The sequence below is a fragment of the Denticeps clupeoides genome, chromosome 5 (genome assembly GCF_900700375.1).
Source record: "Denticeps clupeoides chromosome 5, fDenClu1.1, whole genome shotgun sequence".
Classification (NCBI taxonomy): Eukaryota; Metazoa; Chordata; class Actinopteri; order Clupeiformes; family Denticipitidae; genus Denticeps; species Denticeps clupeoides.
The window spans coordinates 23,412,233-23,438,892 of record NC_041711.1 but is presented as its reverse complement, the minus strand read 5'-3'; the positions used below and the strand labels follow the sequence as shown (position 1 = coordinate 23,438,892).

Here is a 26,660-nt window from a genome sequence, read left to right as displayed (position 1 = left end):
GACAGAAACCATTTGATTACCACAAACTAAAAACTGCCTAATGAGAAACACTACCCAGTGTGGTTTGTGAAAAGCTTTTTCGCAAATTGCGTTGTTTGTTTTAATTGAAGACAGCAGTTTTTAGCACCATGACCTCAGAATTTCTCTGTCCTACTCTTGCAGAACATTTGGCTTACCATGCTAAAGCTAGCAAAATGGTAAAGGAAAAAGGGTATTAACTCTGGTAATATCAGTCATTAATTCGTGGTGGAAAATATATCTCTTCTGTTGTACTTTAAATAGGTTTGTAGGCTTGTTTTTCTCTCCCGCTGCTTCCTATGTCATGGACTCTATTAAAAGATCCAGTGTTATCTCTTACCAGCAAGAGCCTGAACGCTCAAGAACTGTCTCACTTATATCTCACTTCTTCTGCCTCATGATAAGCCGATATTAAGGCCCAGACATCATTCCAGTAGATCTAAAGCGAAACCAAATCAATTTAAGCAACATATAAGCATTTAATCTATGTCCAAGTCTGTCATGCACAACCATGTGCTTCTACTAAACTTCATCTTTTTGTTCAGTATATTGTCGTAATGTAGCTATTGTAGCTACTTAAACCAAAAGGGATGTGTTTATACACAGATCATCTCTCAGCCAGCAGGGTAGTAGGATGAACTATATCCATTTTTATTCACATCGTTTTAACCACTTACTGTAATTTGTCTTACAGAACACAGCCTGAGACACTGTTTGCTGAGGTGGAATCAGAAGATGAAGAAGATGACAAAGAACCAGAATGGAAGAAACGCAAGATATGATGTTGACCATGTTTTAAGGATTTTGCCTCTGTGTTCTGTCAGCACATTTAGCTGTAACATTTTTGTATGGATTTCCAAGATTTCTTTTTATTGGTCAGCCAGATCCATCCTTTGGTTGGAATGTTCAATAAACATTTTTATTTGTCATTTATATTTCAGTTCAGGTGTCTAATTTTGGAGACTTATAGTAGGGAGCCATTTCATATAATTTACCAAAATGTGGGACATTTAGAACATTTGTGCATAGTGTGCATTGTGCATATCCGGTTTGCCATAATCTAGAATCCATTTTAGCCTAATCTACAGAGCAAATCTGTTGCACAACGTGAACAGAAGGCGCAATTTGTTATATGCACACGGAAGGGAATTACATTCTGTGTTCATTACAGTCCTGTGGAATGAAGCCTTTGGCTATCCTAGTGTACAGTGTGGGTGGGGCGGTGAGGGGTACTTTAGAGCTTTACTGGATTCTGCTTCGTTCCTCCTGAGCCTGTGGAGAACTACCCAGTACACGATGGCTTTGGCAATGAAGCTGAAGTAAACAGTACAGAGATTCATTTTACTATGTAGATGCACGGTCCAACTAATGCTCTTGCTAATACCTTATCAGTGTCAGATCTAGAGAGGAAACTTTAATCTCCTTAGAGCCAAACAAGTGAGTATTTAAACCACAAAGCCTCGAAAGCAGAGCAGCTTGGCTCTCATATCTGCTGCTCGGGGGCTAATCCACAGTGGCCTATTCTCAGTGGTGATGTCAGGAAATCTATGAGTGATGGAGTGCTGGGAGGCTGCAATGATGATGTCACAACACATCTATGCCCCCTACCAGTAGTGTTGCTCGCCTGGACAGGTCATGGGAGCAGCCTTGAAGGTCTGGAGGAGGGGGGTGGAGGTCAGGATTGTGGATCATATCTCTGTACGTATACTCATGTTCCCATATGCCAGCTACTGATTTTTGGCAGTGATTACTTGAGTCGGGTCATCAACAGCATGATGTGGCATTACAGGGTGTGGTGGAACTAGTGTGTGTACAGCTAATCCTTACCCTGTGTGGGGTGCATGTTTTTACTGATGCCTCACTTCAATGCACTTTCACTTGTATTACTGCATTCTAACATTTGCTATGAACTCTGCTTAAAGGTCCCCTATTATGAAAATTTCACTTTGTGAGATAATTTAATATAATACGAGTTCCCCAAGCCTGTCACAGCTCCTGCAGTGGCTGGAAATGAGGATATGTATAAAGAGAGTTTTGGCCATTCTGCTTCGCCGTTCAGAGAGTAGCAGCTTAGATGGTCGGATCTGGAATTTGTCCCCTTATGTCGTCATAAGTGGAAAGGTTACCTCCCCTTCTTGATCTTTGTCTGCACAGAGAATTTTCCTCTCCTAAGAAAGTAACTCCACCGACCGTCATGGCTTAAAAATGTGTGAAGCATTGCAGTTGCTCAGTGATTGGATGTAAAAATTAGCACAAATGTATGTGGGTTAATTAAATAGTTTTCTGGAAAAACTCTGACACAGCTTTGTGTTTGCGCCAGACAAGAAGTGTTTATATATGGATTTATGGACATTATATATGGATAATATAATGTCCATGAATGCACGGTCACTTCTATAGGCCGCTCTCCTCCTCGTCCCACTCTCCTCATTTGCATTTAAAGCAACACACTCCAAAAAGCACAAAATCTCATAGTGGGACTGGATAAAAGTAGCTGTAAACCATCTCGATTGGGTTCAGGTCCGGTGACTGTGGAGGTCAGGTCTCCACTTTTTGTACATAACTCCACATGTGTTCATTCATAGTTTTGATGCCTTCAGTGAGAATCTACCAATGTAAATGGTCATGAAAATAAAGAAAACACATTGCATGAGAAGGTGTGTCCAAACATTTGGCCTGTACTGTGTATATAAAAGCAAAACAAAAAAAATGGGGACCTTTAAGATAATTCATTCATAATATATTTTTTTAATACGGATTAATTTGTGACATTGCATCAGCTATATACCATCAGTTACTGAAATACGTAATATATTATATTGATTTACTAAAGCTTTATTAGTCTTACTGAATGATTGCTCAACTCTTGCATCAACTCTTGCCATGGTTGTTATCATTTCATTGGTGGGAAACACTAGAATCAGCCAAGGGTGGTTTCGCAGCATCAATTGTAGCATTATTGACTATTTTTCTGTGCACTGGGGCCAATATACTGTTCTTAAATATACATTTTGTATGTTTATTTCTTTGCTTCTTTCTTCCTTGTTTTCAGCATAATTGCACTCATTGTGAATCAGCAGTACTTAAACTGAACTGTCAAAATGAATAATTGAAGAACAGAAACACAACACCAAAGTCAGACACCTGCATACAAAATGTAAAGAAACCATTTATTTTGTAAAAAGTTATAAAATGAATATAGTACAAAAATAAAGTCTGTAGAGAACTTTGGTTCAGTAACACAAAACTCACAGGACTGTCTTTTTTCATACAACTGACACTGGACACAATACTTAGAATTAAACCAGGGCAGAGAAGACTACCGCTCACACACCTAGTCGGGTACAAAGGCATCAAAACACTTGGAGGAGTTTATAAATGAAATGTGGTAGACATAATGACATATTTCTTCTGATTTCTAACGCTGGCTTAAGCCTGTGTTCTTATGTTTTTTTGGCCTATGTTCATTCTCAGCCAAGGCAGCAGCCTCTAGCCCCCTTCATCAGCTCTGACTACTCGCTCTAATTTATGAAGACCTGGCCTGAAAGTTTCTGACTTGGCTGCACTGCTCCCAGCAGCAAAAATGCTCACTCAAGGGAGGTGACTAGACAGCCTGCTGTTATTTGCCACTGGAAGTTTTCCATCTGAGATCTTGATTTCACTTCTAATTTATTCATTTAGTGGCTCTAGGGAGTCAGAGCTGAGGACTTGCTAATGAGCAGACCAATTGATCATTTAAACCATCTCAGTTTGGCAGAGGAAGTGAGATCTAACTCTTAAGAACTGGATGTCTTGCAACAGGAATGGTTTAAATTGTGTTTTACAACAGCGTTGTTTAACCAACTGGGGAAGTCAAGGAGTCTAGACACTCTTATGGCCTTCAGTAACCTGGCTAATGGTGATAGAGAATGTCCCCATGAGAATAAGTTCTGTTAGTGTTGAAAGTGTATTAACAAGCAAGAGGCATGCTCACTGAATAGTCCAGGAGCAAGAGTTTAAATGGGATAACCTGCTGACAGCTTTTGCATAGACCCCTGTAGATCAGTTTTCTCAGTCATGTTGAGTTGAGGAGTATCCACCCAAAACATACTTTCCAGCACAATAGTTTCAATTGGACACATTCCTATAATTTCTTGGGGAGATTCCTCCATGACATCTGCAGAAAATAAATAAATAAATCTTAAATTCCCAGGCATATTCAGAGCATTTTCCCTAACAAACAAGCAATTTTATTAACTTATATTTTAATTCAGTGACTAGGGGGGAAATATTATACTCTTTTTTGTGAAAATACACCAATATGACAGTTTAGTTCATTAACAAGCAGTTGACATTTAGCAGTATATTGAAAATGCATATGTAAATTGGTCCACTATTTTCTATTCTCCCCCAACCATATAGTTTAACTGGAATTTTGCCTCTTCATTCTGGAATTATTTTATGAGCGCACAGCATTATTTAGCCACAGCTAGAAAAAGATGAGCTCTTCCACAGACATTTTGATTATTTACACCACACACCAACCACAGTTCAAAACACACATATTCCACTTTGGCACCATCCAATACAGAAAGGTATTTAAATAAATAAGAAAAAACACTCTAAATAGAACGGATTGCAATAAATAACAATAAGTTAATTAAATCTCAATAAATATAATAGATAGATAGATAGACAGACAGACAGACACACAGATAGATAGATAGATAGATAGATAGATAGATAGATAGATAGATAGATAGATAGATAGATAGATAGCTTTCTGAATAATAAATTCTGCATTTCATCTGTAGTTCTAGGAAGAACTAGGTAGAGTAAGATGGTCTTTCTAAATGTAAACTTGTACATCCTTCTGCTACTGCAGGACAGGAACACTAAACCCTCTAAACGGGTCAATGGTGACAACTACTCTTCAAGCAGCGTTTTAAACGGTGTAACAGAATAGCCAATTATGAGTCCCTTCTCTCTGGTAAAATCGAGAGCAAATGCTCGTTTCATAGCCAGCTCATTGTACATGTTTGTAGATACGATTCTCCAGGAGAACAGGTGAGCGGCAAATGAAAGAACACTGAGGTGATGCCCTAGGTCCCATCCCTTCTGAGGCTGGTATGTGGCATTTAGGTGACTGTGTACCATATTTCTCAAACCACCTACCAATTGTGCCCTGTACCCACTGCACAAGCTGCTTCATTCGTGGCCTCAGCCCTGCACTGTTCTCCCGTTCCGAGTTCGCCAGAGCCCCCCGCTCCTGCATCACACACAGGCGCACTTCCTAGCGGAGTGCCTCTTCAGGGTGTGGTATTGCAGGTTGTCGTCCAAGAAGGAGAGGTCATCATCAAACGCTATGGGTCGACAACAAGTCCGAGAGGGTTTTTCCTTGTCCAGCTTTCTGTTGTTGCTGAGATTATTGATGATCTTGTCATAGTTGGTCTCCGCATCAGAACACGGACCACTGCAGTACCTGAAAATCAGTTCCTCTTTGGTCCGGTAACCCAGCCCCAGGTCGGTGACATTGAGGTGGATTTCTCTCAGGAGGCAGCCACGTCCGGGCGTACTCCACTGCTCATCTTTACTTCCTTTCCCCGAACGCCCTCCTTTACGGCCCCGCCTCCTCTCCCCCTGGCCCCTCCTCCCGACTCTTGCCGCATTTGTTACTCCACTCTGCCTTTTCCTGTCCCTTCTGCTCTGAGGGACGCTGTCCAGCTCAGATGATCGGCGGAGTCTGCCAATAGTTGCTTCAATGAAGTCCAAAACATCGTCAAACTGCTCCGGGTATGGGCCTGTGGTGTCATCTGAGAGAGACAACACAAAAGTAACACATTAGGGAGCCTGTGTATCCCTGTACTGGGTTCCACGTTTCTTTTCCTAAATCAGAAATGTACCTGCACAACACACGATAACACACACCACCTCTTACACAGCCACAAACTCGAAACAGGCTTGCTCCTGCCGCGTCCAAGAACGGACGGGCAAGACAACGTCTTTTGATCTCTATGTAATGCATGATGATGTAGTTAAGGGAGCCTCTGCATTCACCTCCAGTAGTCTGAGGAATCTCTGTGAAGATCATAGGCTACATGACTGACAAATGAGTTAGGATGAGGCAATTAAAAAGAATCAAAGCACTAATTCATTGTTCGGTGAACCTCCGAACAGGGAAAAAAGGACTGTTCTGATTTAGCAGGAGGACTCGCTTGTCAGTTCTCCATGACAGAGGCAGACATGCTGCTGTATCTGACAGCAGGACTTCTCCAAATTTGATCCTGTTGAACAGCTCCTTCACCTGTCCGCTTGCTGATGCTCCTGTGCACTGTCGACTTTTGGTTATTTTGGTCTTGCAGTCGAAGCGCCTGAATTTATGTTAAGGCTCTGAACGGCTGCTAAAGGGGATTCGCTTTGCCAAATGTTCCATCCCTTATCTAGAGAGCTTGCAAGTTTACTACTGTGTGAAGACCGGGCAGTGTCATGTTCTATTAAACAAATGGAATTCCTCCCCCCAGCTGCTGAAAAGAACATAAACACGATCGGTACGTGGACTTGGCTGGCCGAGACTTCTGAGGCACTTGAAGCTAAAGCCTCTCCATACACACCACTGTCTGTTTAGGTTCTCGGTAACAGACAGACGTTCACCATTCTGGACGGGGATTTTTTCCTTTGGAAGTCAGGGAATGGGCACTCATGATAAACAGTTCAGGAAGAGGAATTCAGACTTTGTTTTGGGCCAGGCATCACCTTCATTTATACCGATGCTGGTGGGTTCCTTACAGAACTCATAAAAAGATGTTTAAGTGTCCTGTCACAACACATGGCTTCCCTCTGGCACAGCTTGACGGATTATTACAGACCACTGTCAGGTCAGATATGGCACCACAGATTAAAACAGATGTTATGAGTGGAACCACCAAACCCACTTCAACCCAACTGCCTCATGTAACTTAGACCTCAACGTTGAGATCTTCACTGTGACGCACTTCCACTGAATCATTCGAAAAAAAAAAAAAAAAAAACCCACTTTTACTTACATGATTCCTCCATGGAGGAGCCTTGCAGGTTCTCTGCACTGTAACGAGAGTCTATCACAGGGTCCTCCACAGCCAGGCCAGCGCGGTTAGAAGGCTTCGCCTGGGCAGCAGGGTTCTTTACTGATGGCAAATTTCGGAACACTGGGCGCATAGAGACAGAACTTAGGAGCAACAAACATGTGGCCATAACATCCCATAACTTCATTTTAGACACAGTTCCTCTGAAGGAGTCTGCAACACAGAAGACAATAGAATAAATAAATCACAGTTTCATTATTCCACGCATTAACACAGCGGTCAATATGTTTTTGGTTGACTTCAGATGCCTCAGACATGTCTACAGATGCATATGTATGTATGTATGTATGTATGTATGTATGTGTGTGTGTGTGTGTGTGTGTGTGTGTGTGTGTGTGTGTATATATATATATATACATCTGTCAATGCTAATGCTGTGCTAAATGTACTAAATAACAGGAGGATGAAAGGTTAGACATACAAATTACAGACAGATGACTGCACCAACAGAGACTGATGTTCTTTATTTGATGTTAAACAGATTTACTTTAGTAAAGCTGGATGAAGTGTTTAAGAGCTTTTAGGGTTGTCTTTACTAACTCACTAACACGCTTAAGACAATTTCTTATCTTATCTGAGGATATTACTGCAGCTGCTGTCAAAAACCTCAATCAAAAGATGCTTTTTCCCATAATAAGCACCGTAGATGAGCCCAGACCGGCCGATCAGGGAACAGTAGCTTCTGGTGTTTATGTAAGGCCATGTCACTGGCGTATTTGGTGTCGCTTTAGGGGCCAGTTACTGAAATAAATCTGATCAACACAGGGTTTTTAATAAGGCTTCAGACATGGAAGCACTCCGTCTGCAACCGTGCAGCTGCGAGAAGGAAGACGAGGAAAAATGCAGACCAGGAATCTCCAGATGTTTTCCTGACTGAATTATGCTCCATGAATTATGCACCATTACGCAGAAGCAACAACATAATACAATTAAATACATATTTGTTTTAAATGTTGAATGAAGCTTAAGCGAACCCTAGTGAAAATAATGTACTATTAAGATAAAGGCTTTTATTAAACAGTATAATTAGTTTAAGAATATGAAGTATATTCACCATCTTAATGCAGAGAAAATAACATATATACAAACATATTCGGTGTATCATATTCTTTTTTCATGCTCAGTTTTATTTCATACTTGAATAATAATAAATAATAAATATAATACACATTCGATATTAAACTATTAAATTAACTCTGTACAGTTTTATACAACATATATGTCGTATAAAATGTCTAATTCCATTTGATTTGGGTTGGGATTATATAAAAGTCAAACGTAAATCAGTATCCTGAATGGCCTTTTTAATGTGTATTTTTATTTAGTATATTAAATATATTTAAAGATTCTGATTAAGAACATTGTAAATGATAAACTATTTCTCGACAAGGTAATGTGTTCCAAAGGCTGAACTTTTTTACATAAAAAAAAACTTTGCGGAAAATGCACAAAATCCGTGGGCAGGATACGCGACTGACGGGCGCCGCCGTGGGACTCACCTTATCCCGGCCCATGCAGACCTGCTGGCGGGATCCCAGTTCCAATCCAGCGGGCTAAAGCATCCAGGGCTCCCGCGGAAAAAAAAAAAAAAAAAAAAAAAAAGATCCACACCGCCGGGCGCGAGCTTCAGAGACGCGCGCGCGCCCCGCGCGCTCCCGTCCGGCGGCAGCGCGCGCTCCCGCGCGCCGATCAACAGGTACGCGGCGGGTTCACGGGCGGACAGGTGGACGGACGAGCGTGGACGACGGCATCGGGGGCGAACGTCCCCGGAGAAAAATCCCATCCGACGCGCACCGCCTTTTTAAACGGCCACAGGAGCCCGGCGCTCCGGCGAAATCCCGCGGAAAGTTGAAACGCCCTCCATGCCCGTCTCCTCCCGACCGCGGCTCACTGGTTAATCCGGTCCGGGACCTGGTTCTGTTGCAGATGCGCGGCAGCCGGAGCGGCGCGGGGCCGGGGATCCCGGGGCTTTAAGCGGTCGGAGGAGGGGGGCGCGGTGACGCGCGGAGTCCGCCCTTCCCTCTCCAATCTCAGAGGCGCTCCGCACGGCCAGGATGGCTGGCGGGTTATGTCATTGCCGCGTGTCCGTATCGCGTGTCCGCCGGAGCGCTCGATCCGCTCGGTGTCGGGTTCGAGCCGCGTATCGCGCCCCATGTCACGTTCGCGAGGAAACTGGACACACGACTGCGTTGATTTGATTTGTGGTGGATGACCTGGGGACTTGAGGAGTTGGCTTGGCCCGAAGTCGCCGTCAGTGGGGTTTTTTCACCCCAAACCCGAGCTGTGATAGACAAGCAAGCCCGAGATTGTGAAACGAGGAGCAAATATTTCGAATTGTTTCTAATAATCGAAACCGTCCACACTTGTTGAAGTTGGCTTCTGAGCTATTTTTCCTTCATGCTGAGGCCTTATCTTAATTGTAATTATGGTGCGGTCTTCTGCATAAATCCTTGAAAGTGTCTCTCCCTTGTTTAAGACATTCATTTTTATTTGAACCCTCCGGGGTGCTGATTCTTATTATGCAAGCGTTTTAGTGAAAATATTCTGGCATGGGGAACCTTCAGAGACAGGCCTGAGGAACAACACATGTCCCTTACGGACCCGGAGACGTCAGAGCTGCCATATAATTATAAAGTGCAGCATCTCGATCTTCTTTACTGTCAGCTCTTCTGCTGAATCATTTTTTTTTTTGCAAGAAAAAGTTGGAAATTTAGCAGATACTGCGCTGTGACCGACGAGGCATGTTAGAGGAATTATTGTTTCCCTCAGGACCCATACGATGCATTGCTGTAGACCAGAGGAATGAACTTGGCCAGCCCAGCGAGCTAGACCGAGGTCTCACGAACCCCTTGTGGTTCGTGGTGGAACTGCAGGCAGTTCGCTGCAAAAAAAATATGATCAACACTTGTAAGTTTGTTTAGAAACTCCTCAAAATTGTCCCGTGTCTTTAATTACCAGGGTATTACTACCAAAGGAGAATATATATTACAACCAAGACCCTCCGTATCACCATAATGCTGGAGAACACTGTGTAAAGTAGGTTTCTTACTGTGCATCAGATATTTACATCCCACAGAGAGGATGGCAGGCTTGACCCAACCCTCGACAGAGTATATTGTATTGCAACCTACCAATGGCTGTTGTAGAGATTACAAAACACAACAAGTCACACCCTGCGTTCAGTTCTTACCCTGGTAACTGCGTCCACAGATGGGAGGGTTCCCCTAAATGCAGCCACTTGCATAAAGATATCAATAACATTCCAAGGCTTTGAATCATGGTACCACATCTATGTGGCAGAAGCATCTAATCTGTCGTTCCAAGGATGTATTTTTAAACATTCCTGATTACCGAAGGCTGTATATAGGATTTTGCGCGTAGCTCAAAGGAATGGGGCTTTTGTGTGTCTCTACCTCTATGCACCATCCGACCTCTACAACTCATACGAAATGCAGCAGCACGACTGATCTTCAACCTTCCCAAATTCTCCCACATCACCCCTCTGCTACGCTCCCTCCACTGGCTCCCAGTAGCTGCACGCATCAGGTTCAAAATACTGATGCTGGCCTACAAAGCCAAACATGGAGTAGCACCATCCTACCTCACAGCCCTTATTACACCTCACACTGCACCTCATATACTCCGAGCCTCCAGTACTGCTCACCTGGTCCCTCCATCTCTGAAGGTAAAAGGAAGACATTCATCTAGACTCTTCTCTGTCTTGGCCCCTCGGTGGTGGAATAAACTTCCCCTCGAGGTCAGAACAGCTCAGTCACTGAGTATTTTCAAACGGCAACTCAAGAGAATATTAGAGAATATTTATATTAACTTGTAACTTTCTTATTGTCGAACTTGTGTACAGAATGTACAACAGAGTGAATAAAAAGATGAACCGGAATTGATCTCTTCATCGATGGTAACTTGAAAGCACGTTGTAAGTCGCTCTGGATAAGGGCATCTGCCAAAGGCCGTAAATGTAAATGTAAATGTGTGTTCCGACAGTAGTCTGATCCATGCAAGACATATTCCATTTCTGGACACTGGATTACCACTTTAATAGTCCCACGTCTGCATGTATTCTGTGGGGAGGTGTGTGAGAAGACAAATCTCTGCTTCCTGTCCCTTTTTCACCCCCATACAACTATATCTAGAAGGCAGAATAACTGAGTAGACATGTAATGTACTCCTCACCACAGCTCATTCATTAAATGTGACATTAGCTAGGATGCACGCATGCAAGTGGCCATGCCATGTGCCTGGCAGCAGTTCAGTCAACGTTTTGAGGCTCTCATTCCATAGTGAAGTCCAATCCCATGATGCTTTGCTGAAAAATGCGAGTGTAGTTATATGTAAGCACTGCTGTCATAACTGGCTGTGTGCCCAGCTTCAGCTCTTCCAATTAGCAATCACACAAACTGTCTCCCTTGTTCTATTTCCTCTGCCTGTCTCTTTGTTTGACAAGCTCCTGTTCCTCGCTTTTGCTGTCATCTTGATCAGGAGCCAGATCCTTCTAGAAATAAAAAACATGGACCATGCCCTCAGCATATTAACCTAGATTAAGCACATCTCGAATGACGCTGTATTACCTTGCAGGTTATTTTTATCGGTTAACATTTTGTGACAGGGCTCTGATGTTCAAATGTTATTTGGGAGAGGGAGAAGTGGGGATCAGAGCGATGCATATTGCTTACAGGGTGTTACAAGTAGTGGGCGTGGCCAGAGAAAGAGGGATCAGGTGTACGGCTCTGACTTTCAAAAGAGTGATGTGCTAGTGGATCCCTGGATTTTATTGCAAATGATTAACAGCAAAAAGTTCTTTCGTCAATTACGGGTTTCGTAGCGATTTAGTTATTTTTTTCTGGCAGCTGTTGGCAAAGTGGATTATTCATCCTACAAAGCCATAAAAACAGAAATATATATTCAGTGTGTGTTTTGAAAGCCAAGTGCCCTCCTTTCAGCTCATGCTTTAAAAGGTGAGGAACAAAGATCAGTGCCACGCTTGCCGGTTTCTCCCCACCCGACCATAAAATACCAGTTTTGCACATTAAGACCTGCAGCTTTCCACTGACTTGAGGATGAGCCATGTTTTTTTTTCACAACTAAAATTTCATAGAAATAATACCTTTTATCAGCTATTTTCTTTTGTGTCTCTAGCACGTTTAGACAAATGCTTGAAAATTTGAACTAAGAGACATTGCTCATTTTGCATATTCTTCTGTACTAGTGGCTAAGTGTTTCAATACAATTTATTAAGTTACTGATGTAGCACAGAAGGTCAGCATTTTAATGGGATTATCAGGCTGATACTTGGAATTCACACATAACCTGTTCCCTAATGTCTGAAACCACTGTGGAAGGTATTGGCTTCTCATCTTCATACGAAACTGCGTGCATCAGATGTCACTTGGACTCACATCAAGCCTTTTTTCCATGTCTGTTCGGAAATTTCTGGGGTTGGACATTGCCGGGACACTATTTTGCAGTCTCTGAGTCATGTCCATATTCGTATGTTAAAATGAAGTCTAATTGAGATCACATCTTTTCCCGTTATGATTATTGTTTTGCACTGTATGGGTCAAGTGAGTCTTCTGTCAAAAACCTGTGGCTGTGGCTGTCATTGTCGCTTTCCCTCTGCTGCGGGACTGTGCTGTCAGCAGAGCGGATTTTGCATGGCTGTGGTGCCGGAATCACACAGTCGAGTTATTAATAGAAGGACACGCTGAATCCGTTTAGTCTGTGTAGAGGTCAGTAAACAGCCCTGGTTTCCTCTGTGCTGTGGCGCTGCCTTTGCTGTGCTCAGGTGGCAGTTGTGGGTGTGTTGGATGGCGTTGATAATATTTGATAAGGCCGAGTTTATGCTGGGGGTCAGAGATATGTCTGGACTTTAATCACGATGAATGGCTGTGATCAGTATTTCTCCTAATGAGTCCAAAAGCCAATAGGGGATGATGTTATTTTCCATTCTGGGTTTACCACTCAAAGATCCTAAAACTTCATGGTGTTGGTCTATGTTTCGTTTCATAACATTTTAATGAAGCGGCTTGGCTTAGTTTCATGCTTGTAGCTCTGTAGTCTGCCATGTTCTGACGCTGTTTAACCACTCTAAGTGGCTGGACCAAAGAGCCAGCTCCTGAAACAGGCCTGTGCTGGACGTCCTCCAAAAGGCTAAATGCTTACAGGAGCCACAGTGTCCTGCTGACTGCATAACCAAACTAGGAGTGATGCTAGGAATTCAGGGGCTGGCTGGCTCGCTTTTGATTTCTTTGGTGGGTTCTCACGAGACGACCATGCTGCAGACAGACAAAGTCCTCTGGATGGGGCTGTGCCATCGCATGCCATTGTGTTGATGTGGTACCTGACCTCTGTCAGAAGTAGCAGCTTGAAGGCGGCTTATGGCAAACCTGCTTTTCTAAATGAAGTCTCGTAGCTTTGCCGTGGCTTTTGCATGCTATCGGTTTACAGAGCTGAGCTGTGCTATTTTTCTGCTAACCTCCGGGCTTCAGGATCCTCTGAAAGCCCAGTCTTGCCTTTCATTGGTTCCAGTGTGACCAAGTTGCACTAATTGACGAAGGAAGTGCCTGAGATGTTTAGGGCAAAGATGGGGGACTGAGTGGTCGGATACAGTTTCTAGAAGTCTTGCTTTAATCCAGCATCATCATGTGTTGGGTTCAGGGTGGGGGCCGCGATGCACCCATCCGGTCACAGCGCAGGGGAACTGGCAGTGTTGCAGGGCTTTTGCAGCACAGGGGATAAAAGAAGAGCAGGCTGCTAAGCCAGACAGCAGATCCATGTCCCACTATATCTGAAGGGTATTATATCTCTCTCACCCACTACAGCAGCCGGCCGTCAGGGTTCGCTCAGTAAACAGGAAGACTTTCATCAATTCTGTGATATTCTCATGCCAAAAAAGAAAAGATTTTCTTTGAGGTTTAACAAAAATAAGTCATTGCATTGTCATGTGAGATGTGACATTTATGTTTTCAAGGTGTGACTATGCACCTGTGAGATCTAATTTCCTGTTTCTCACCTTACATCTGCAAAATTTCTTTCTACATAAAATGTTTAATTATGTAATAGTACAACACACCAGGGTGAGTGATAGATTAAGACACAGTGTCAGTGTCACCGTGAGTGCAGAAAACCGACACCTCTTCAAACGCTTCCTTTGACCACATTAATGCCAGAGGAGCTGTAGAGGACGGTCAGACGTGGCATTCCGAGCCCTGCAGAGGACAATGCTCCCACTTACAGCTTTTTGCGTCAGCTTGTTTTCTCTATCAGTGTACTCAATGAATTTGGTTTATGTTTCTTTACAATTTCAAAATGACCAGCAATTATTGAGTCTTCAAATAGCATAATCTGGAAAAAGCACAATGCATTAAACTGCATTCATTATTTTTGCCTGTTAAACTGAATATATATCCTTAACCTGAATATATCTACACTGCTGTTTTCGTCTTTACTGTACCAGCATCTCAGAAATATTTGATTGAATTGATGCTATGAATTGGCCTCCAGATTGTTGCTCAGTAAATTTAGCTCTTTCAAGATTACCTTGACACAGATTAACCTATGTGATGTCCTCCATAGCAAGTGTGCCACGATCCTTGAACTGAGCCACAAAACCCTAGACCTTGCTGTATTGAGTAATCTTTAATACCTGTCAGCATAATTTGAATATCTGAGAACCTCTGTGCCATCTGGAAGTAAAATCTTATAAGTGTTAAAATTAGATGTCAGAAGAAGTTTGGATGTGAAGCCAATTCATTTTTAGGAAATCAGTAAAAGAGGTCATGTTGTCCTCTGTCTGGCCAGCAGAGATCAGAGATCAAATCACACATGGCCCTAAGCCAGACAATGACTGTCTGTAACAGTGAGAAGCAATCATGCCACACACGTATTTATATACTTGTCGTGACCAACGCTAATAAAAATGCAACGTGCATATTACGAATGTGTTTCTACATCTATCTAGCAACACCAGTACCAACAACAACCCTTTTTAGTAATCAATTTACTTATGCATTTAATTTATTATTAAAATGTAAATAAGCAAAATGTTTCCATTATTTGGATAATGCCATGTTTTGTATGGGCATTTGGTCCCCACTAAGATATAAATACATGGTAAAACATACATATCCTTACATCTTTAATAATGAAAAAAAGTATCTTCTTAGACAAAGCACATCATGCACTGCATACATTTATTTTTCCTAAACCAGGTATATGGTTTGATCACATGAAACCTTAATTATTATTATTATAACAATAGCCATAATCTTAATCATGATTATCTTGTTTTTGAATAGTGAAGTTTAGAATTTTGCAGTATCACGATTACATTTAGTCTTTTTCTTGTCAGCATTTGATGTCTTTCAGTTAACATGGCAGATCAACTTGTCTCTGCCATTTTCTCGCTGCTTGTGGCGCTCAGGGTGAAGGTCACGGGCATGCTCAAAATTCTGCTCTTTGTTATGAATTTGATGACTTTTATTATTTTCTACACAACACTTTTAGAAGCCCTTCGCATGCATATGGAGAAAAGATATATAGATTTCAAAAGAGAAATGGGATCCTCCTCTTCATGAAAGGACATTGGCTTAAAGGGATCATTACACTGAGAGAAAGGCCTGAGCCACCAAAGCAGATGGTGCTTTAACTGTGTTGCTGCAGGGCAGTGCACAAGAAAAAGAGGCCAGAAAACCACATGAAGGTGGAGATGGCTGCCTTGTCACATGTCCCAGCTGGGTTGCCGTTACCTGGCTGGCCTTTGGAGCATCATCCAGTTACAGGGCTTTAGTCCTGAATGCTCCACTGCTGTTTGTTCTGTACAGCACCTTTTTATGGGCTTGAAGACAGACGGTAAAGAATAAAATGGCTACGTGGGTGTCACAGGTGACTCTCTCAGACAAGTATTTATTCCTCCTAAACTGAGCAAAATTCTGATGTGCCGCTGCTGGATTTTGGGTAGAAATTGTGATCGGTTCTGTTTAAATCGGCGTGATTTTGGTTTGCGATTTCTTGGTAGGCCGTGGAAGCCAGACCAAAATATCTAAAATGTGAAGAGGTAATGATCTGAATACAAAACCCACATCTAATGTCCCGATCGTCTGTTCAGTGGCATCCTGGAGTATCAGTGTCCTCGTCTTACAGTACTAATGCTATTCTAACATCCAATCAGCCTGATAGACCCCACGCTGTCACTAAGCCTGGCTCATGCAAGTGACAGGTCTGAGTTATTCTGTGACACCAGCAGCCCTGGGTTCGCCACAAAGCCCAGGCTGCCCGTCGACATTCCCGTGGGGGAGGGTTACCGTGGGTAACTCTCTCCAGATGTGCTGTCAGACTGAGCTGCACTCAGCTGCTAACAATGACTGGGCCCTCAGCGTGACATCTGATCAGAAGCAATGGCCAGGCTTTGCTCATTACAAATTAAAGCAGCCCCTTTCCGACTGAGATGGTGTGATAGTCTAATTCCTCTCGGGTACATGATATGACTGCTGCCACCCTGACAGTGATGCTGCCACATGAATCTGTGACTCTCAGCTCTCTGGAGGTTGTAGGATAGTTCCAAGCGTTTGCTTGGAAAAGAGAAAACCACAGTGGAATTTCAAATATTTCTGAAGGTACAGAGTTGGGGCAGTATTCAGGAAGGGCCGAAGTAGCATTTGGGGGCTTTGGGAGTGCAGTTCACCGGTGTTCCTGAGGCAGGTGCTGCCCGATCAAGGGCAGGCCGACTCCAGGTGGAATCACAGGGCGTTTTAGAGCCAAAAATGTGGCCCTCACACACACAGTCTACATTATTTACAGCTGTGGAAACTGATCATGGTGCGCCAGCGATCACGTTGTCGGCTGACTCTGTGGTGATTTTCAGACAGTTGCTGCCACCAGATGGACAAATGAAGGAATGAAGGAACAAGGTCTACAAAAAAAAACCCCACAATTCTGCAGTGGATTCTGCAGTTCAGGAATAGTTAGATGTCAGAAGACAGGCTCTGTGCTGTATAAATGTCTCAATTTAATTGAAAGTAAAGCATTCTGTTCAGTAATAATGGCTGTTGTGAAAAATGTGTTTGCATGTACTAAACTTAATTTTTTTATTCAAATAAATCAGAAAATGAACATTCATGTATGCTACAGGTAAGATGTTATGTGAATTTAGAGCAAAGTGTGTATAATGTGGAGTAAATGGTTCAGGGTTCAGGTGTCAATGGAAGGTGAACTCAGGGCCACTGTTTGGTTCTGAGAGGAGGAATGTACCCCAAGGGAAGAGTTCAGAGATGATTTTCTGACTGAAGATATCCAATTTATTTTATGCGTAGGACGTTGGAAACCTACCTAGACACGACACACACGTGTGAAAGGTAGGTGACAAGTCAGAGGTGTCACACTTAAAGTGACCCTTTCTGTATTCATGGTGATGTTGATTACCTCTTGAAATGTAACAGGCCTCATTTGCCCCAGGGCAGGATTAAACCCTGGTCAGGTAAAATTGCAAAGGTCACTAAATTTGCAGCCAACCAGCATTCCAGTGCATCATCTCCTCTGAAAAATAATGGGTGAAAATCTTGACACTTGACTTGATGAGGGATATAGTAGAATGCACTTGTCTTCAGAGATGCCTTCAGTGCGGGGCAGTGGTTAAGGAAGCGGACCCATAATCAGAGGGTTGCCGGTTCAAATCCCGTCCCGCCAAGGTGCCACTGAGGTGCCACTAAGCAAAGTGATCTCTACACAAGATCCGCCGATGTTCAGTGGAGAGTGGTTTTGTCCATGTTCAGAACCAGATTGTTGACTTACACCAGTCCGTCAGTCATTGCGGTTGTGATTGGACGATGTGGTTGGAGCTGTGCATCACTGCACAGTCGTGGGTCAGCAGGGTGAACAGCACACTACACACAAGGCATTCGCAGTTTAGGCTGCTCATGTCCAGAATTCAAACAAATTAATAATCTGGTTTATTCAGAGAAGACCTCCTCAGTTTATCTTATACTTGCTTGCATTTTCCTCAAACGTTCTTCTCTGACAAACACCAGTGATATTCACACACTTCAGCACTTTCATATGTCTAGGAGCATTAGTCCTCATCTGGATCTCATGTAGAGATTATAAGCATCTACCAAATGAAAATAATTTAACTTAATGCAATTGAGCAAAAAAAGTTAAATGTTTTTTTCCCTGCATATGTGAATGTTGATTTGTGTAAATAATTAATTTAATTAAAAATATGTGTTTTTAATTACAAATGTGAATTATTGTGATGCGGGGTCACTACTGGTACCAAAGGTGCAGAAGGTCACAGCTGGGAGCAGATCCTTCTCCTATAGAGCTCCGCAGTTGTGGAACGGCTTGCCTGTCAGTGTCCGGGACTCAGACACAGTCTCAGTGTTTAAATCCAATCTCAAAACCTATCTGTTTTCTCTGGCTTTTTGCTAAAGTCCTAGACCCTCATTTCACTTCACTTTGACGCAGTGTCAATTATAAAGTCCAGTTTATCACAGAGTCCCCCTGTTAGACACAGACAAAGTTAAATTCACCCTAGTTAGGCTGTCCTAGTTAGGGTACCGGGCCACTGTAGCACCAATATACCACTATAACCACATATTTCAGTATCGGTCGTACAGTGCAACCGTCTGCCGCTGCTTCTGTTTGTTTTTCTCCGAGACACGGAATCAAGCGCCCAGACTACTGGCAGACCCCAGTGAAGAGACCAGCAAATAAATCCTGGTTCCTGACAACTGCTTAACAAGGACATACCATGAAACAAACCAGAGGGTCACCACAGCCACCACCACCGTTACAACTACAGCTATAGGGATCTTCAAATGGACCAGTAACATCATTATGGACATGTAATCTAGACCATGACACTGAATACATCCTGGACTTCTCCAACCCTACAACCGTAGGACTTATTATTATATCATCCCCAACCCTGCACTGACACCATTTGCAGGCTCACTCTACCCTGGAAGGGGGTCCCTCTCTGTATCACTCCTTCCCAAGGTTTCTTCCTTTCTTTTTTCTCTCTCCTAGAGTTTTTTGTGTGGAGTTTTTCCTTGTGTGCAGAAGGGTCAAGTGTGGGGGTGTCAACTGAAGGGCCTGTCAAAGCCCATTGAGACATACTGTATGTGATTTTGGGCTATATAAGAAATACATGTTGTTGTTGTTGATTTATATAGTATAGTTTATAGTCATCTCAACCACATACCGAACAGGCAAAGCTTGCGTTCTGGAATGTAAACCCACACAAATGCAAACAGTAAGGCCAAGACATTAAGGAGACACAATACATCAATATATAAAACCCCTTTAAACTGGTTTCTTGGAGGCCAGGAGTGTGAAAATTCCATGTGTGCTGTGACTGGGGTCCTGCACAATGCTACAGGTTTTGTGTGAGGGGGAGAGGCATACCAATGAATGTGTCTGTCACGGAGTGAGACGTGACGCTCACAGAGTACGCAGGTGGCCTTCTGCCGGCATGATAAAATTTTGGCTGCCTGTTACTGTTGGGGTGTCATGTCCAGCTGTTTTGGTTTATTACTTGAATGGGTATATGGGGGATAACCTTTACTGGGGGGTGTTTGAAGGTTCTGGTGTAGGTGTTTTTATTATTATTTTGGGGGGGTGAATTTGGGGTGTGTTTATGGGTGGTTTGTGATATTGTAGGTTTAATTGTTTTGATCCTGGCGGAGGGGCTACAGGTGGGGTTACCTTGTATTAGGCCCAAGTGGTCATTGAACCAGGGCAGCTGCAGATAAAAAAAAAAAAATCACTGCTCAGTATTGATTTCCAAAATTGAATTTAATACATGTAACACAATTAATATATGTTTATTTTAAGTGAAAGGATATACTGTAGCACAGTACACTGTGCATACAATGAAATTTGTCCTCTGCTTTTAACCTATCACCCTGAGTGAGCAGTGGGCAGCCATGACAGGTGCCTGGGGAAACCACTGGCCCGGAAAGCCCAAGTACACCAATTTCACCTTGAGTCTGGCACCTTAGACCGCTAAGGTGCCATTTTGACTGCCTGTTTTATAAACATGATTAAGTCAAGTACATTTCAGTTGTTTATTGAGAATATTTGAATACTTTGACTGACTGAAAGTGACTGAATGGAAAACCTAAAATCAATTTTATGTATATGTGCACTATAGAGTGCACATATACATAAGCCGCACCTACAAACTAAAGAAAAAAAGAAAAAAAAAAAGAAATTGTGTCAAGTCTTGGGGTTGAGAGGTGAAGGAAGACCTCTCATGATGAGAGTTTGTGCACGAAGAGCAAAATGGCTGATTCGAGGAACAAAGTGTGATAGCTCAAACAGTTTCATTGGTCCACTGTGACCTGTTTGGTAATTTTATTGGTCTGATATAACGAGGAAGCAAGTTAACCTATAAAAATCCATAAATTAGATGTATAATTATGAAAGCCACAGTTCTCAAAGCAGTGACACCTCAGTGTAGGGTAAATTGAGCCAAAATGTATGGATATGAATACATGTGTGAATTGATTCATTAGCATGTGGTCTTTAGTAAATATTTAATAAACTTGTCTGCCGAGTAAGTCTTGAGGTCATTTTAATAATAATGTTCTTAAAACAAGGAGTGGCCAAAAGGATGTCCCCGGAGGTCCTCCACGATTATTATAAGTTAAATTAGAGCAGGTCTGATCATTTCAGTGTAGTGACTGGCTATGATATTAATAATACAGCTCAGGCTTCACGAATACCATTGAACAGTAAATGCTGCTATGCACGTGTAGCACCCTCTCAGGTGCACTGATATTATTTGTATTATTTTTGTTATTATCTGTACAGCAAGTGTATTTTTGTTTCATTATATGTTCATATAATATGTTTATATCTTGTTTAAACTGTGTAATGGTATGCAGAGTTTATTTTGTGCTGTCCTATCATAGAGGGGGAGAGCATGTGACAGGAAGAGTTGGGAGAGAAGAGACAGGAGACAGCGTTTTTGTTTAATTTAATTAGTGAAGTTACACGCTTTTGGTTAAAATAGCAAATGCATTCACATGCATTTATGTTGTACTAGTTTGGGAGTTAAATATTTTTCATGCATAAGGGTGCATAGTGCATGACGGAGGTTCGCTGACTTCTAGAAAAATAGCAATTGCTATAAAGGGTAGAAGTGCACAGACTTCGGTGGGAACTCTGCACGCGGCGGAGACCGGGAGACCAGCGCGACGCGGGACGGCCCGGTGCTGTGGAGGTGTTGGACCACGCGAGGAGCGTTCATTCTACATTAGGAGCTGCACCGACGAAAGTTTTATTCTGCAGACGGCAGAAGTGCAGCGGATCGTGGGGACAATACTGGAAGAAGTAGTGAGTAGACTCAACACACCAGTTTGAGCTCCACCAAGCGCGCCAACGATATTAAGAGTTACCTAGACGGTGTGAACATTTAAAACCCGGGTATTTTATTTAATTTGAGTTATTGTTTTAATGTTTATGTGGTGTGGGTTTTCCCCTGTATAATTGTTGGGGATGGAAATAAATGTTCAGTTGTAATATATAGTTCTATTGAACCTGTGTTTTCCTGTGTTGTGGTTTTATGGGAATTATAAATTAGTGCAAGGGAGGTGAATCGCATACAGCTATAGCCATTCCAACAGGCTAGCCTGAGCTCTTCGACACACTGCGAGATCATAACCCTAGACAGAAATTAAATTTACTTGGTAACTTCCACTTAAACTCCTCCCTTGCATCATATATAGGTGAATCTGGTTGTGGGTTCTTAAAAATTTCATCATTGTAAAAACAAGTTTAGTGGGAGTGTTACACACGATCCGTAACGTGTTATCTGTGTGATGGATGGTTACACAGTAAGGCACAGAAGCCTCCTACTTTATATGTAATAAGCCGGCTCCTGTGCTGCTGGTAGAATTCTGAGGGCAGGGTGTGTTGAGGCTGAAGGTTGGAGAAGTTGCTGCTTGGTCTTCTTCTGTTCAGTCAGGTTCTGTTGTTTCTTTGTTTGTTTCTGCCTCCCTGCTTCCCATTTCTGCTGCTTCTTGGTTACTGCTTCTTCTCTTGATGCTTCTCCCATAAGTTGGCAATGGGATGCCAACTTTGTCTGCAGGATGACCACACCCCAGGTTGAGGCCTTAGCCAATAGTGTGATGCTGCAGGGAGGGCTGGCATCTGCTTTTAAGCCATTAGAGGCTCGGGATTTGAAACGGCAACCATCTGATTACGAGTCAGCTTCCTTACCCGCTAGGCCACCACTGCCCCAGAAAGTGAAGGGATAGTAGCCCAGCAAACAGTGACACAATGAAATGTGCCTTTCTCTGTGGCACCTCAGTGGCACCTTGGCGGATTGGCATTCAAACCGGCAGCCTTCTGATTACAGGGCCACTTCCTTAACCACTAGGCCACCACTGCCCCGACTCATGTCACAGTTCAGTTTAGGGAACACATGGCAAATGGGGAAAGATTCTTGGTCTATGTGTGGAATAACTGCTCTGCTCTCTACTGGCCTTATAAAGAGTCTTGATCTGTCCTTCTCCATCAGCGTCAGCTGTGACTGATCAGGACTCTTTCATAAGGGGCATACGCATCAGCTGTTTGTGCCCAGAGGCCACTGGGCATCACAGTACCCCCTCTCTAAGGGTGCATCTCTGGGGCGACCCAGCCCCATCAAGAGTAGGGGGCGAATGCTGTGGCAACCACAGGGCCCCCTGACTGGTGACGGTGTGTTTGTGTTCCCTGGCACCAGAGGACTCGGACCCTCTGGATGCAGCCCATCTGTTGTCCGGCTTATCAACCTGAAACACAACACAGGGCGGCGTGTTGTGGGCATGTGCAGCCACTGTTTCTGCATGTCCCTGATGATGCTTCCATGTGCAGACTCTTCCCCTGCATGTCCCTGTCTCCAGCGGAGCTCCCTGCGTGTCTCCATAAATCTGAGGTCTTCTCATCAGCTGCTCCGCCACCTGGGGGATGAGAACAGGGGAGGTTGGGATGAGACACAGACACATAACACAATCACACACACAGACAAACAAAAACAAAGGTCTCCCCCTGGCTCCAGCCTCTCCTCTGGAGGTGATGTTGAGAGAGGAGAAGTCCTAACCCTCAGGTAACCCACTGGTGGTGCTTGCCCCCTTGCTGATGAAAGCATGGGTGGTGATGTGTGTGTTGATGGCGGCCACTGACCACTCTGCCAGCATGCCTCTCTCTCGCTGTTCAATCCAAGCCTAGTGTGGAGGCGGTGTCCAACGACCTTCCCTGCTCAGGCTGGTTGAACACCACCCTGAAAAGCTCAATGAAGCACTGGTAGTTTCTCATCTCCTCTCCACCCCTCGTCCAAATTTGTCCGCCCCATTTCCAAGCTCAGGAAGATCGAGACTCCTTCATCAGGGACATATGCACCAGCTGTGTGCACCCAGAGGCCACTGGGCATCGCAGGTAAGGTCTGTTGTCAGGTATGTTGGGTTCTGATCACCTCAAGTAGGACCAGGTGATTAGGACTCTTTATATTTGAGTTAAACTCTCATGTCCCTGTTCCTGTTAGAATGCTGTTATGTTGCTTTTGTTTTTATTTAATGTCGTGTTTGTCTCCTTCTTGCAATTATGCCATTTATAACATCCCCTTTTCACATATGTTGTGCCCTGTTGCTTGCTCCTTTATCCGTACCATGACATCTCTTTAACTTTATTTAAATGAATCACATGGATTCAACCTCACAGTTTCGAATCACAGTTAAAAGAAAATAATTAGACTGATCTGTGCGTTAGAATCTGTAGTGTGTACTCCTTACCACCAGGAGTCAGTGTCGAGGATGAATGAATTTTACGGAAAAAAATGCGGATGCAATTCCTCCATAGTTTTATAGGGACAGGCACTGTTGCAAGATCTGATGACAAAATCTGATTATTTGTGGTCATTTCATTGAGTGACCACTGCATTTACAATCCTCAATATTTCTTTGAGCTTCTTCAAAGCTTGAACAGCACAGCTGCCCCAGTCTGCTTTGAAATCTTTGCTTTGGAAAGACCTTGCTGATGCAGTATAACTACCCTGTATACTGTTGCTGTGTTCAGTCTGGCGTATGCTTTACCTTGCTACAAGAGCTCAGCTTAATTTTAGATTTAAGATTGTTTCATTTTCTGTAAACAACTGTGTCTCAACAAGTGTTCAGACCCCCTTAAATTTTTCACTCTGTTATATTGCAGCCATTTGTTAAAAAAATCCTCATTAATGTACACACAGCACCCCATATTGAAAGAAAAACTGTTGACATTTTTACAGATTTATTAACAAAGAAATAGTAGTTCATTTAGTAATACTCAAATTGTTTATTCATATTTTCATTTTACTATTTGGTACCTTTGTACTCTGATGGGCTATAATAGGGGATACACCACTTTTTCTTTGTTATTAAAATAAAACTAAGGACAAATAAGTTAAGCTATGTTTGTATTTAATTTAATTTTAAGTTGTATTTAATTTTTTTCACGTACACCATAAATGTTTCACCGAAAGGTTGATTAAACGGGCTTCGTTCTGGAGCCAGTGAACCACAGGTTTCTAATGAAAGTGTTGAATGAGAATTTTGTTTGGAAAAACAGCAAATTGCTTGCTCATTTTCAGAGGCCTTTCATGTTGCATAACACACTATAGATATAGTTGTTACAAAACACAAAAGTATTATTTATGACGTACCCGATATCTCGATGAAATGGAGAGTGCTTGATAAGAAAAATATTCAAAAGGTGCAGCTCTAGCAAAGAGTACAGTAACACCAAATAATAATGCTTTATAAATAATATTAAAACAGACCTACAAACAGGGCTGACATTGTTTTCCGGTCTCTGTTCCCATAAATGAATTCCCTATTCCCCTCTAGCTCCAGTTGTCCCAACAGACTTCTACAATGCTCTGTTCAAACAGACCGGACAAAAGTTTAAAGTTCACTTCATACTCTCCATTTTTTGCCCATTTGTTTCCTTCCTGAAGCTGCCTGCCTCACAAAGAGCACGTGTGTTTATCCAAGGTCATCCAAGCTAACTGCTTATCGTATGTGATATATGTGTGTGATAGAGAGTGAAAAATACATCTGTGTGACCTCTCTACTCAGCACCACTCTGCCCGCATCCTCAGGACCTTCTTTTAATAACAGAGATGTAGCCATGAGGGACCCATTACCAAGTATAGAGGACACCTGACCCATCCCACCACTTAACACTTTTCATTTCGTGTGATGTCTAATCAGGGCCTTGGTCACACTCAGCCCTGAAAGCAGAAAAGCAGCTACAGAACCATTCAAAGTGAACAAGCACAAATAAGAATGTGTGTCAGAATTCATACTGCAACCTGTTAGAACTATTCATGTTTGTCAAGTCATCAGTTTTTTCACATTACTTTTACCTGACCAGATGATTCCTATGGGATTTGTTTCCTTGGACAAGTGAAAGTGAATGTTATTGTGATACACAGCACAGCACACGGTGACACAATGAAATGTGTCCTATGCTTTTAATCATCACCCTTAGTGAGCAGTGGGCAGCCATGACAGGCGGCCGAGGAGCAGTATGTGCGGACGGGGCTCCGGTGCTCGAACCAGCAACCTGCTGATTACAGGTCTGCTTCCTTAACCGCTAGGTCACCACTGCCCCAGCTAGGCCAGGTAAAAACCAACAGTCACCAACACTACTTAACCCCACACAAGTGGGGTTGGAATGGATGGAATGCTTGAATGGATTCAAGGACATAATTGAAAGAGAACCAATCAAAAATGCAATTGTCTTGACCACCATGCTACAGATGAGTTTTGTGGTGTTGCAATCTTCTTAGACCATCTCAATGTAAAGCAGCAATTCTTTACCATGAGGCGCCAAGTACAGTGTCCAATGTGAGAAGGTGTGAGAGTGACAACATCAAGTTTAACACACCTGCTTCGGTTCACACCTGACACCAGGCATGGAAAATGGTTAATTGGGACATTATCACTTAGGGACGTACTCACTTTTGTTGCAAGCGTTTTAGACATGAATGAGTGTTTGTTTAATATTTTTTATGGGGCAGCAAATTTACACTCAGTGGATAGATAAAAATATTTACAAAATGTGTGACATTTTTGTGACATTTATACATTTAACTGTACATTTATATGTGGGTACAATATTGTATATCAGCTTTTCCCCCTCGATTTACTAAGCAGTCATACATTTATCATACTGTATCTACAACTGTAGATGTTTTGATATGTACCGCAAATATGACCCTCAGGGATGAGTAATGAACATTAAAACTGTGCATAAATGGGCTGCATTGAAATGTCTCTACTGTCAGTTCACATTAACCATTCTCACCTCAGCGTGTTGGCTGTGATGAAGGAGTTTCCGCTGGTGTGGCGGCGCTCTGGCTTGGCCAGCGTCTGAGGGACTTGTGCTATCACACCTCGCCCGCTCTGAGCTCTGATAGGACCGCTCTGCTGCAGAGAGTGGGGAGGAGTTCAGATGCTCACTGGACTTGGACAGCTCCACCACTCAGCATCAAGAGTTTTACCCTGA

The 26,660-nt window shown here is 42.9% G+C and overlaps 2 protein-coding genes across 4 annotated transcripts in view; one reads left to right on the top strand and one right to left on the bottom strand.

The window, feature by feature from the left end:
* Window positions 1-951, top strand: part of wdr70 (WD repeat domain 70) — a 32,175-nt gene extending 31,224 nt beyond the window's left edge. The window contains exon 18 of the mRNA XM_028981994.1: window positions 713-951. Coding sequence (XP_028837827.1) covers window positions 713-800 — 88 coding nt within the window. The 3' untranslated portion in view covers window positions 801-951. The remainder of the gene's footprint in view (window positions 1-712) is intronic.
* A 2,216-nt stretch (window positions 952-3,167) lies between these two features.
* Window positions 3,168-8,729, bottom strand: gdnfa (glial cell derived neurotrophic factor a). 3 transcript variants are annotated; one of them, XR_003749792.1, is made up of 4 exons: window positions 8,618-8,729; window positions 7,041-7,271; window positions 5,173-5,810; window positions 3,168-4,174 (listed from the first exon to the last, which is right to left on the bottom strand). XR_003749792.1 is itself a non-coding variant. In XM_028980347.1 (3 exons), exons 2-3 carry the CDS (start codon window positions 7,243-7,245, stop codon window positions 5,272-5,274), a joined length of 744 nt encoding a protein of 247 aa, XP_028836180.1. In that variant the 5' UTR covers window positions 7,246-7,271; window positions 8,618-8,729; the 3' UTR covers window positions 3,168-5,271. The 3 variants fall into 3 exon arrangements, 2 of the variants coding, with proteins under 2 accessions (XP_028836180.1, XP_028836181.1); XM_028980347.1 differs by having other exon boundaries at window positions 3,168-5,810; XM_028980348.1 differs by having other exon boundaries at window positions 3,168-5,810; window positions 7,041-7,181; window positions 8,618-8,691.
* Between the last annotated feature and the right edge of the window lie 17,931 nt (window positions 8,730-26,660).